The following is a 12,929-nucleotide window of genomic DNA, read 5'->3' as shown; positions in this document are numbered from 1 at the left end:
ATAATTAACATTTACTATAGTTAAAAAATGAATAATAGTTGCAACTTTAAAATAACATCCAAGTACCGTATATAAACTTATGAGATCCTTAACAAGTCATTAGTAAGTCCTTTACTAACAGGTTGTTCATGACCTATTAGTATTTAACAAGGTAGTAATAAATTAACATGATTAATATTACATTTAATACTCACTAACAGCTTGGCTAGCTTTAAGGCACATATATAAATCCTAAAACTAAAACGGTTATTTAAAAATGTATAACTTCTTACTAACAATTTGATAATGATTTGTTACTTAGTTAAAAGTTATTATACAGTGTTATCTTATATAATTTTCTTGGGTTGCTGGTTTAATATTTAATTCAGACTGAGACTCACTTGAAGACTGCGTTGTCTGGGTAATTGGTGTAGCCCACGGCGTTGGCTCCTCTGAGCAACATCTGGAAGGGAACATTAGGAATCAAAGCTCTCAGCTCCTGGAGCCTCTTCCACGGACACTCCGACAGAAAGCGCATGGCCACGTCAAAGGTAGCACCTATGCAGACACAAGCACAAAAGCAGACTTTCAGCTTTCATCTCAAGCCCCCCCCTCTTCCATCATCCCAACTTTGATGTCAATTCAACAAAGTCATTTTCTGACATATCCAAAAAGCCACAAACACCCCCTCGCCCCCCAAAAAGACACACACACATCACGATAATGGACGCACAAATAAAAGATCTTAAGACAGTCGCTTATTTATTTTAAAACATTAAAGGAAATGTTGCAGAGGAGGAGGCACAAAAAAGGAAGATAGCAATCTCTTATTTCCCTTTCTGGGGAAAAAGATTAGCAATTCTCATACCCGTTTATCATATCAGCCAGAAATATTGAAGCCTCCAGTGGTATTCTGCTGATCCAACACCGTCATCATTACATTTTTTTTTCTTTGAGCATTCATGCAGTTAGATGAGGAAGAAAACAGCAAGCACAGATACATGTTCAGTGCGAGCAGGAAGGATGCCTGGGAAAGCCTCTGTTATATATTTTTAACTGTGGTTTTGACCTGTGTTTACGTCAGCGTCTCTAAAAACACTGACGTGCAGCGGAAATGACTCCAAGCAATCCCATCTAATGTTTTACATTAGTATTAGACGGTTTACTGCACGTGAGGTGCCAGAACACGACTGTGGGTGAGGGATTCATTAAGGAAGAAGAAAATCTAATCCCGCCATTTGATAACTTGCACAAAGACTGACAGCTGGAAACGCATAAGCACGGCTGTAACCTCCCTCTTTTTGGAAAGGAAACCTCAAACCCGCTGGGACTGAGAGCCAAAATAAACCAGATGGAAAACAAGTGCAGTGTCCATGACTGCTGGGGAAGCATTGAACAAGAAAAATGACTTGTTTTGATCTGCATCACTGCACAGAATAGGTGTTGCAGAATTAAAGGGCTTGTAGCATGCTCATGATGGAGCCAATCACGCGATTGAATGAAAAAAAAGTTAGAGGAACGCCTGCACAGTGCAACTGCAAGCCAGGGTCAACGAAAATACAATATTTGCAGACAAATGGATGCACGTTTGTCTTCATTTTGCTCGTCTGAACTGGAATCTGGCTCAAAACTGTACGGCTGGATGCACCAATATCGCTCACCCTTTTTGTTGTGCTGATGTTAGGTTCGGGATGTGAATGGCTGTAAGCTAGTGGGACAACACGTAAACAAAAGAATGATGGGAAGTCAGGGCGGACTTACTCCACAATTACGCCAACAGTGCTGTCCTCGACTCAAAGGTGAATTTCTAGAATTTCTGTTGAACTACTGCCGCTATGCAGAAACAATGTCCCAGAAAACACAGGTTTTTTTCTTTTTCCGTCTTAAAACGGTATAATCATAAATAAAAAAAACAATGGGAACACTTTGAAAATAGATCAAAATATGACCGGAACAATAAAGTCCATGCAATAATTTACAATTTACAACTTATCAAACCACAGCATCACATCTGAGAGACAATAAAAGATACAATACGTGACCCAGTTCATTTGACTGCATCTTCCACAGAGCAGCGAGGAATGCTATATCCAGAAAAGACTTAATCCTCAAAGGGCTTGCACAGGCTTAATCTCTTCATGGATTCATCCTGCCTCTAAGCAGCTGAAACATGTGAAAGCAATATTCTCTGAATGAGACCACTCAAGTGTTAAACAACATCCCTGCATGGAAACAAAGTGTCAGGGTGATGACGCCCCATATTCCCCTCTCTCAGGGAAGCTTTTGTTTTTTTCGTTCCGACAGCAGAAACTTCTCTGATCAGTTTGTGATAAATTAGTTTTGGTTAAGGACATCCTTTCAGGAGAGGTGCCGCGGTTATTCCTCTTGTGGTCATTTAGCGATTCATGATTGAAAGTTCTCCTAAAAGCTGCTCTACAATGTTTGCTACAGATTAACACTCCTCAGCATGGTGGTCTAATTAGTGGTTAAATCAATATGAGGCCAGAGTGTTAATGCTAACCTGCAATCTGGATACTTTGGGTTGGAAATCAAGCAGGATATTAAACAGAAAATAGTTTTTCTGAATAAATTAGGAATCAAGACACTTATTTTGCAAGTTTAGAACTTGAACAATACAGGAAACTATTTTGTATTAACTGCAATGTTTCAGATAGAAAGAAAATCGGTTTTGAAACTGAAATACGGACAATTTTAAGAGGAAATAAAGCAAAGAAAGGTTGCAAGATAATCATGTAAAATTGTTCATTTCTAAAAAAACAAAAAAAACGGTTTAAACTTGAGGAAAGACAATTGTTACTTCATTTTAACAATTGTCAGACTGTATGACAAACTGGGCCAAACTGTTTTGTTATTCCGAGCACTAAATAAATCCTCGTGCGGTCTGAGCCGACGTGCAACTCCAAATGAATTTTAAGCAGCCAGACTTGCAAGTTGTGGGACGAGTGAAAATAATTTGAAATGTTCATGAAGGCGCCGTGTTAAAAGACTTGATAAAAAATGTATCAAGTCTGTCCTTAATGCTTTTCACAACATACCAGGAAACAGAAACAGCAACGGGGAGTTCCAGCAGGTCTCTGAGAATGGACTTGCTTCCATGTTCAAAGCTCTCTCGTTCAAGCGCAGCAATGCAAGTGTTTACAAAGGTTATCAGGCTCTATGTAAAAAAAATCTGACGGCCAATCAGGGACTCCCATTTGATAGTGAGATATGGATGGTGTCCCCTTTAGTTCACGGAAGTGCCAACCATTTTAATTGTTCATGGAGGGGAAATTCACAACTGGTTTGTTCCCAGACTGAACTATAATCAAGTATCACCAAGTCTTTCATTTATTGGAATACAGCTGTGAAAAAAAAGCCAGGAGCAGGATATACAAGGTTCGCACCACTTCGACATTTTGCACCAAGCCTCTGCCAACTGCACGTGGCGGTTATGCCCTAGTAAACAGCAGAAAAAGAAGAGGCCCCTCTATAATCACATAGGCCAGGGGTGTCAAACTCATTTTCACAGAGGGCCACAGCAGCATAGTGGTTGTCCTCAAAGGGCCAGATATAACTTAATGAAAAATAAATGTAACTACTCATTAATGTTAAATTACTCATTATTTATTTACTATAACTTTTTAAAGTGACAAGTACAGTTGCAGAGAAACATATGTTTGCTTGTTATTCTAGCATAAATCCTTTTAAATTTGATTATGTCAGGTTAGGTTATGTGGACAGTGTTTAATTCCTAATGTATAGTTATCCAATCCGATATTTCAAGTCCGATTCACCCTAGATATGAGTAAATACACACCAATTTTTATTTTTTATTTTAAGAAATTAAAAAACTTCTATGCTCTTGCGGGCCACATAAAATGACATGGAGGGCCACATTTGGCCCGCGGGCCTTGAGTTTGACATGTGACATAGGCTAAACATGCATTTAAGAAGCAGGGTTTAGCTCTTTCTTGAATGCGTGTCAAATGTCTGGCGTGTACGTGGCTTAAGGCAACATGCTAGTAGTTCAAAAAAGGCTATTCCTATACAATCACGGATGTTTATTAAAAGAAATAACAAGATCCCAATATTGCATCCATGCATATGTCTTCCACTTTATCTTTTTGAAGAGATTCTTTTGAATGCGCCAGCTTTTTTTTATCCTTGCATGACACAATGTGTGTGTGTGTGTGTGTGTGGGTGTGGGTGTGTGTGTGTGTGTATATATATATATATATATATATATATATATATATATACATATACACACACACACACACACACACACACACACACACACACACACACACACACACACACACACACACACACACACACACACACACACACACACACACACACACACACACACACACACACACACACACACACACACACACACACACACACACACACACACACACACACACACACACACACACACACACACACACACACACACACACACACGTGTATTGTTCCCTTTACCTTTTATCATATAAACATTCATCTTTACTCTGAGCTTTAATGCAGAATTGCTTTTATTAAAACCACATGTCTTCTACTAAGAATATCCTTCTAAAGGAGAGGCTGAAAATATGTCTCCATTTTGTTGAAAAGATTCTGTTCCTACACAGAAGAGGGCTTCTTTTGAAAGAAGTAGATCCCACCAGGAAATATCTTTGCAGTGCTGGAAGAATAGGGTCTACCGCTGTGGTTAGGTGGTTGATACGTGAAAAAAGGGACAGCTATACGTCTGCCGGGCTCCAGGGCTTCTGAGAAAAACTTTGCTTCGAGCATCACTTTCATCATCTTCTCTGCTGCTCACGGTGGCGTCTTCGTTGGCGTCTTTATGAACACCCTACAGGCCACGTGGCGCAAAGACAGATAAGTCCATGTGGTGGTGCTTCGTCGTCCAACCTTGATAAAGCAACAGGAGTGCTGTTTATCTGATGATGGACAGCATATTTATAGAATATTCAGCTTAATATTGAATTTCTGAGTATTTCTTTGATTAAATTGTAAAAACAACAGCAGACAAAAAAAAGTCATTTAAAAAAACAACAACACATATTTGTGACATAGATAATAAACTGGGCAGGCCTCTAGCTCTCCGTTTCGCTCCATTCTGATGAAAGGTAATGGGGAAGTAAACAGAGCTCTTGGCAATGGGGGGGCAACAAACCCGCCCACTACTCAGAGGCAAACTTAGATTTTAATCATAATTAAAAGACCCCTGGGGACACAAGAGATCAGAGGACTGGAGTGAGAATTCAGCTGGAGCTTCCCATAAAGGATTCTATGGAGACCATCCGGCCTTTTCCCTTTCTCAGATCCTGTAATTTGTAGGTATTTAAGCAGTTTCCACAAGGAACACGCCGTTACTCTGAAGGTGCTCTCGTCACGTAATGTAACCATCAAAGTGTGGCTGTTTGAAATTCTCTCAGATCTGTATGCTTTTTGGCTCTTGCTTCCAGCGCGTGAACGTGAGTGGCTAGTACACACCATCACTGGCCGGTGCCACGGTCACAAAGCCTTTCTTCCCTAGGCCTGAAAGCAGGATAAAAATGAGAAAATGATGTTTCCAGATGCAACCCTTTCACTGCTGCAGTCCAGTGGTACCAGACGTCTAAACACAACAGGTCTTAACGGTTTCTGATGGTTTTATACCTCCATTACAACTTTGAACCAACAATCGCAAGTCTCATTTTAAAGGACAAAACTTCAATTATCACACCACACATTAATAATAACCTGAAATCACAAGAACTGACATGTCCTGATACTTTTCCCAGAAAAACTGAATCTGGTGCCTGCAGACTTAAAAGCTGCAGAGTTTCCTTCAGCTGAGATTTTGAATCAGCATGAGATTTTCTGAGGAAAATTTTAATTAGATTGTCCTAAACATCTGTGTGCCCATTTTTTAATCCTAATGAACTCATTCTACTATAAAAATGCTTCACGTGTTCTCATACTGTTGTTTAAAACTTTTACTGGGATCTGTAATAATGATTTAGTCTGAGCTAAAATTACAAAAATTACAAAAATCTCAGAAAGAACTTTTTATTTTCACCATGAGAGGATTTTAAAGAACTACAAAAGTATCAGTTACTTTTGTTTTTTACAATAACGAATGTTTTAAAAATAGCATAAAATGTCTGACATCATATGTAATGTAGAAGATGGAACAAAGTGGCAGATATGACATCACATATTTTTCAAAGTAAAAAAGAATGTTTATAAATTAATGTCATGCATTTTTTTTTTTCAATGAAAAATTCTCTGAACGCAATGCATTGTGGTCAATATTTGCCAGCCTAGTGAGCATTGATGACACTATATTTTGGCAGAGACTTCTGGTAAATTTCCATGGCAATGAATTTTGGAATTGTAGGTTGTGTCCAAATTACTTAACTACTTAGTACACTATATTGTGTATTTGCCTTTTTGTCTGGCAATTTCTCAGAAGTCTCTGCGAAAAATCAGTGAGCATCGATGCTCACTAGATTGGCGAATATAGACCACAATGCAGTGTGTTTGAATGATTTGTCATGTTGAAAAAAATGTATTATGATTTATCTTTTCTAAATCTAAGTTTTATTCATTACAACACAATGTATTAAAACATATTCTTTGCAAAATGTTCATAGTTATTAGATTTTATTTGCCATTAAAAAAAGAAAGTATACATTCCCCGTATATTCACGGTTTCATGTATTTGTTTTTTTTTATGTATTCGTTATTTTTTTCAGTCACATGACTCAAGACGCTTGTATAAGACTTGTGTGCCCATGGCAGGTGCTGCGCAAATTTCTGAGGAGTAGAGCGGAGATGAAGATTCCGTCCTCGCCGGTTGCTACAGAATATTTAACAGCGACCAACAGCTGGTTCTATTGGTTCCTGAATCGCTATAACCAAAAGTTTATGCCCCTGGACGGACAACGGCCTCAGCTGACTCAGAAGAGGCCGGAACAAATTCTGATATGCTGAGGAAGATAATCATCATCTGGATGAATGAACGAATGAGGGTAGAAACCGGACTCTTACTGAAGCACCGTGCCCAGCGCTCAAACTGCACCTCTTGCACTTAACTGATGGAGGAAGCACAGGCACCTGGTTTTGAGGCACAGAGAGACACTCCTAATCTGTGTTATAAAGTAAACTTCGGTACAGTCTGTTGCTCTGAATTAAAAAAAAAAAAAAAACTCTTTATGTTGAGCATTATTTCAATGTTCTATAATAAATGTTTTACAAAGCATCAGAAATGTTCTTTTAAGAATTTTTGATGAGTAAGGATCGGTGACAAACATTTTTTTCCTGAAGCGGCATGGGGTGGTTCTCCGTATTAGCGGATTCTGCGTATTTGCGGGTCTCTGGTCCCTAACCCCCGCAAATAAGGGGGGAATACTATAGTGGGCATGGTGTCCAAATTGCTTTTAAAATCCACAGCACTAGATAGACTCAGACTGTATGGCCTTTGAGTTGTTAGGGAGTAGAGAGGGAATTCAGACACAACATGATGGCAACAAGACTGCGTTGTTGCCATCATGCTTTGGTCCTGATGCTGCATTCTTCCTCAGAGCCCGAACTGAGCCACCTGTCATTAGCCTCTTTGTTTTTTTTTCATTTCTACAGACTTCAGAATGAGCAGCATTATGTTGGTGCTAATAAGAGATTCACCAAATACCAAACAAGATTCTTACCTCATTGAATGAAACCATATTAAACCCAGAGACACATTACAGGGGGCATCCTCCTTCAAAAGGAGATGCTAGCTTCTAAATAACGGTAAAGGTCATTTCATTCTGTTTTAGCTTTCTTTAGGGAAAGTTAAAAAAAGAGGCCTTTATCAGTCCATTTTATGCTTTCAGAACTTGCCCATCAAGTATAATGAGATGCACAAAGACCTAAAAAGTTCAGCACAGACAGACTCTCACAATGACAGTTTGCTCTCATTATAATATCCTGAGATGGAAGTCAAGAGACATTTGAGCCTATTTATTCAACTTCAGTTTTGACCTTTTCATCTGTTCAAATACACAGAACGCGGCAAGTTGTTCAGATTTGTATTTTCTCTCACAACAATCAAATGTGCTGTTTTAAATAACTAGTTAATCTGAAACCATAGAAACTTAATCCCAAGAGGGAGCTTTGACTTCAAAGAAAATTGTCCTCAGTTTGTTTTTTTAAATTGTCTTCCAACAATGAGTCGGCCTCCAAAAGAAAAGACTGTTTTGTCATATTTGTTTTAGTGATCCACTCAAAGCACTCAAATACAAACACACACCCACGGAGTATTTGATTATAGACGCACATTAAACACTTCCATTCTGGTGTTTTTTTAATCTTCTGACAAAAATAACTTCACTTAGAAATAACTCAAAATAATTGCACTTCACACTCAATAAGAGCTGATAACTTAGCAGCTGCTTGAACACGGTGCACACATTTGTGTTGGTATAGTTTTACACCTCATGCCTTTATTTCCACCTCCTCCATTACAAGCAGACATGCTCTGAACATGTTTCATCAAGGAAGGCTCGAAGACTCAAATCACAGCTGGTTTTCAAAGAAACCATTTCTACAGGAAAATAAAGATGTATAGTTTCCTGTCAATGAAACGAGGGAGGAGAATAAGCAACAAATACACGCTGGATTCAATACCTTGGAAGGCCACCATGACGGGGAAACCTTAGTGGTCATTTTACTGCTTGATCTAGAAGTTAAAAAGTACATTTCATTCATGTCAAAACAGCTCACCTCCCCAGTTCTCCAGGCTGAAAAGGTTACTGAAGCTGTGGCTCACAAATGGAGAAATCTTCTTCAGGTCATGGGTCCTAACCCTGGTTGCCAGGAGGGACTGGTGAGCATCTCTGAAGGTTGTGTCCATAAGCAGCAGACCTTGGTGGGCACGGACGGCCTTGGCGAAGCCCTCGGGACCGTCACGGAGCAAAACATCCCGAAAGCCCACAGGTGGGTCACCTAAGGGCAGAAAGAAGAAAGTTGATGTAAAAACAGAGAGTGGTGGGTAGGACTGCTGGTACAGAACAACCATGACCCCCTTTTCAATCTCCTATAACTGAGAGCTCTCTGTTTACACATCCGCCCGCCAGCTGAGCTTACAGCCCCTCACACCTCCAACCTAACATTACTGGTGCAAAAAATCGTGAGAAATATTGGAGCATTCCAGCAGTACAGTTTTGATCCAGATGTCAGCTCAGACAAGGAAAACAAAGACGAACATGGATCTAGTGGTCTACACTGGATGCATCAGAATAAAGCAGAGCAGGGAGCTTGTGTCCCGCCCACCGTATTTTCTACGTCAAAAATAAGCTTCTTTTTTTTAAACAAATTTTTCACCGTCTATTCCTGAATCCCAACAACAACTAACCATAACCCCAAATACTCATAAATGCAATCTTTGGCATAATTTTCTTTATACTTGTCCAAGAACATGGTATACAAGACCAAAAACACAGTTTTCCTCTGAGTCTGTCTTTAAAAAAAGACTGTTCTGTACTCAAAGAAATATTTTTAGTTGCATATGTGCATGTGTTCATAGGTAAAGACAGAAATCTAGCTGACACTGAAGCTCCTGGATACGTTGTCAGAAAATGACAATAGAATTCCCCAAAAAGGTTCACAAGATTATAAAAATACTTTAGAGTCAGCTGCAAAGTTTTGCTCCATTAAAGTGCTGTAAACATTTTGTTGAATGAAGTGCGAGTGTGTGCATGTGTGCACACAAAGTGCATATCTGCATGTAAGTAAGTCATAAACCCTTTTCCTGTGCCTGCAGGCTGCAGCATCAAACCAGCAAAAACCCTCCAGATTTTTCACAAGTGCTTGTGTGCAGAACAGGAAGGAACAGCGTCCTGCTCACGCAACACAAACTGAACACTTCTGCAGGGAATCACAGAGAGCGGCGTGAAAGAAAACCTCTGGCTTTAAGGCTGACACGTTTTTTCTGTACACTGTGCATAGGTTAACTTTTGTCCTGCATAAGAACAGCAACATTTTTACGGTTTGAAATTTCGCTCTTTACATAAAGTTTTGTTTCTTTGAACTGTGAAGAATGCAGGGGTTGTGTCCAAATTCCCACCCTAACCCCTAACTACTGAAAAAACTGTATAGTGCGGCACTATGTAGTGCCCTGGATTTTAAAAGCCATTCGGACACCATGCTTACTACTTTTTCTTTTTCTTTTTAAACGGCGGATATGACGTCATCGATTTCACAAAGTTAAAATCTAAATAATATGAGCGTTTTGCAACAATTATTTATGAGTCCACTGTCTTCTGCAGATAAAAGCGAAGATGTTTTATCAAAAAGATTCATTTAAATATATTTTTTGGGCAAAAATTGTTCCAACGCAATGTTGTCTATATTCGCCGATCTATTGAGCATCGATGCACACTGGGAGAGACTTCTGGGAAATTTCTAGGGGACTTGATTTTGGAATTGTAGATTTGGACAGCACTACAGAATGGTGAACGCACTATATAGTGCACTATATAGGGGTTAGGCTGGGAATTCGGACATAGCCAGGGAGTTTCTATGGAACAGCAAAAGGATTGAATAAAGTCCCACTCCGATCACGTTTTGATCAATTGTAAAAGTGTTCCCAGTGGTCTTTTAATTATGATTATGCCATTTTTAGACAAAAAGTAAAAAAAAAGGTAATTTTCAAGGACAGTTTCTGCACAACAGGAGTAGTATATTAGAAATTTACCTCCAAGTTGTGGGTGGGATCGTTGGCACGGAACAATTCCGCCCCCTTTTCCCCTCCCCATTGTAGAGCAGAGAAGAGCTTAAGGCCCTCCTGGCCTGTTTTCTACAGCACAAATATGATCTTTCTCAAATGACGATGATTTTTTATCTGATCCTGATTCGTAGTGATTTGAATATACATATACTCAGAAATGCTATTGGACCATGTTATACACAAAAAATGATTTTCATCAGTGAGTCTTTAAGCAAGTCATAAGTGAGGCTACAAAAATGTTTCTTTTACATAAGCTTAAAGTCTGTTTCACAGACAAAACAATAAATAAATTGAAATATTTCAGTGTTTCCTTTGAACACATTTCAATTTCAACTACACAATGTAGTGACCCAACACTGTGTTTTACTCAGAAAACCCTTGACCTTTCACTTGGATTCATAATTAATTCCACACATTCAGGTCTCCTGTCTGACGTTTCTTCATTTCTATTATGTTGCAAAAATGCTAAGTATTTTGCTTTAAAACTTGCTTTTTTATCCATAACTTCAAGGATACTGCAACACCATTTTAATAATTACAAATCCTTGAGTTGAATCAAAAGGAATGATCCAGGATTTTGACTGGTGCAAGCAAGACAACTCCATTTATACCACAGCAGTTAGCAAAGTCAAAATGACATTTTAAAAATGACCATGATGGTTTAAAGACGTGTTATTTTAGAGTCAAATCAGAAAAACCCACAAGAACTTGCTTAAATGTGATATCTTATTGTTAAGTTTTCAATCACTCTGCATGCAAAATGCAGGAATACTTGGTTAAATTAAGGCAAAGTGTCTGACGTTTACTTTTTCCCCTATAACAATTTTTGTGTTTCTAGTCTGGTGTTCAGTTGAAACCTCTGGTGTTGAGGTGGTTGTAACCTCATCTCCATGCAGCGAACAGCAGAGACACATCAGCTCAGCAGCTGGCCTATTAGACACACCACCCACTGATCTGTGAAAATGGACCAACAGTGACTCACGTGGTCATGGTTTTAAATGTAAAGCAGGTGGCTCCTATGTGTTAAAGTGAGAGATCCAAGTGACTGAACTTGGTACATCAAGTATTTTTCCAGCCAGCGACTGTTTTTAGGTCCAGTGAGTCACAGAACAGTCGCTTTAAAGGGGGTGTCATAAGGCTGGAAATAGATAAACAGGTAAATTATTGCTTCCGGCCTTATTTTTTAGAATCATATTTACACTGGAGTGTAGACAAAAAATCCTTTTTGATGTGCAAAAAATACAAATGGGACCCTTATGCTGGTGCTTCATCAAATCTTATAGGGTTTCCAATGTTTTCTAATGAGACAACAGGTGAAACCTCTGAAGGGAAATTTAGTTGTAGTTGCAGCACCACCACGGAAATAAGATGGGGGATAAAAATAAACACAAGACACAAAATATACAGGGAAGAAAAAGAAAAAAACTATACAGTCGAAAACTCTACAACCCTCAAAAATCTTATGTACATCCAAGTCTGCCGGATGAATTGTGAAGTCTAATGGCTGATGGCAGGAATGACTTCCTGTATCGTTCTCCGTTTGTCCCACCTCCCTGAAGAGGGGATGGGAGGGATTGTCCATGATGGTCCCCAGTTTAGCCAGTAGTCTGTCCCCCCCCACCAAATGGGCAGACCTGCTCTGTCATTTGTCAAATCTGATAGATCTTACTGAAAATCAAATCTCTTAAACCTGCTGCTGAAATTGATAAATAGTACTGCAGTCAAGTAGTAAAAAAGAAACAAAGCTTCTGTGAAAAAGCACAACAGTTTCCATACTTCTTTAGTTCTATAGTTTCATATTTTTCGAGTTTTATACACTTTTCTTTTAGTTTTCTAACCCAATATATAGGGGTAAAACACCACTGTTAAGCCCTATAGAACTATTTTTATCGGATTTCTGAGATACCCATCTCATTAGCATGATCCAAACATTTCTTTAAAACCCATTGTATAGAAGCTGATCCACTTTTTTTGCCATGTAGTTCAATATCCACTAAGGGCAGTAGAGGGGCTTTGCCTGCTCATTTTAAAAATGGCTGCCTCCATAAAATCTCAAAAACACTAAAGGAGGGAAAAAGCTTAGCCAGTTTTGAAAACTTTATGGTGAATTTAACTAATCTATTGTTAACCTCTTTTTAAACGACTACTTGCTGTATTGAGAGAACGCAGCAGGTGTTAATAATGA

General features: G+C 38.9%; 1 protein-coding gene across 2 annotated transcripts in view; it reads right to left on the bottom strand.

The window, feature by feature from the left end:
* The window catches only part of pcxb (pyruvate carboxylase b), a 355,470-nt gene that overhangs the window by 46,786 nt on the left and 295,755 nt on the right, over positions 1-12,929 (bottom strand). For both annotated transcript variants that reach the window (XM_078936075.1, XM_078936074.1), the window contains 2 exons: positions 8,740-8,961; positions 381-537 (listed from right to left, as the gene is read on the bottom strand). In XM_078936075.1, the coding sequence (XP_078792201.1) occupies positions 381-537; positions 8,740-8,961 (379 nt within the window). The remainder of the gene's footprint in view (positions 1-380; positions 538-8,739; positions 8,962-12,929) is intronic.

The sequence above is a fragment of the Oryzias latipes genome, chromosome 18 (genome assembly GCF_053564925.1).
Source record: "Oryzias latipes strain Hd-rR chromosome 18, Olatipes_Hd-rR_3.1".
Lineage (NCBI taxonomy): Eukaryota > Metazoa > Chordata > Actinopteri > Beloniformes > Adrianichthyidae > Oryzias > Oryzias latipes.
This window is presented reverse-complemented; position numbering and strand designations above follow the sequence as displayed.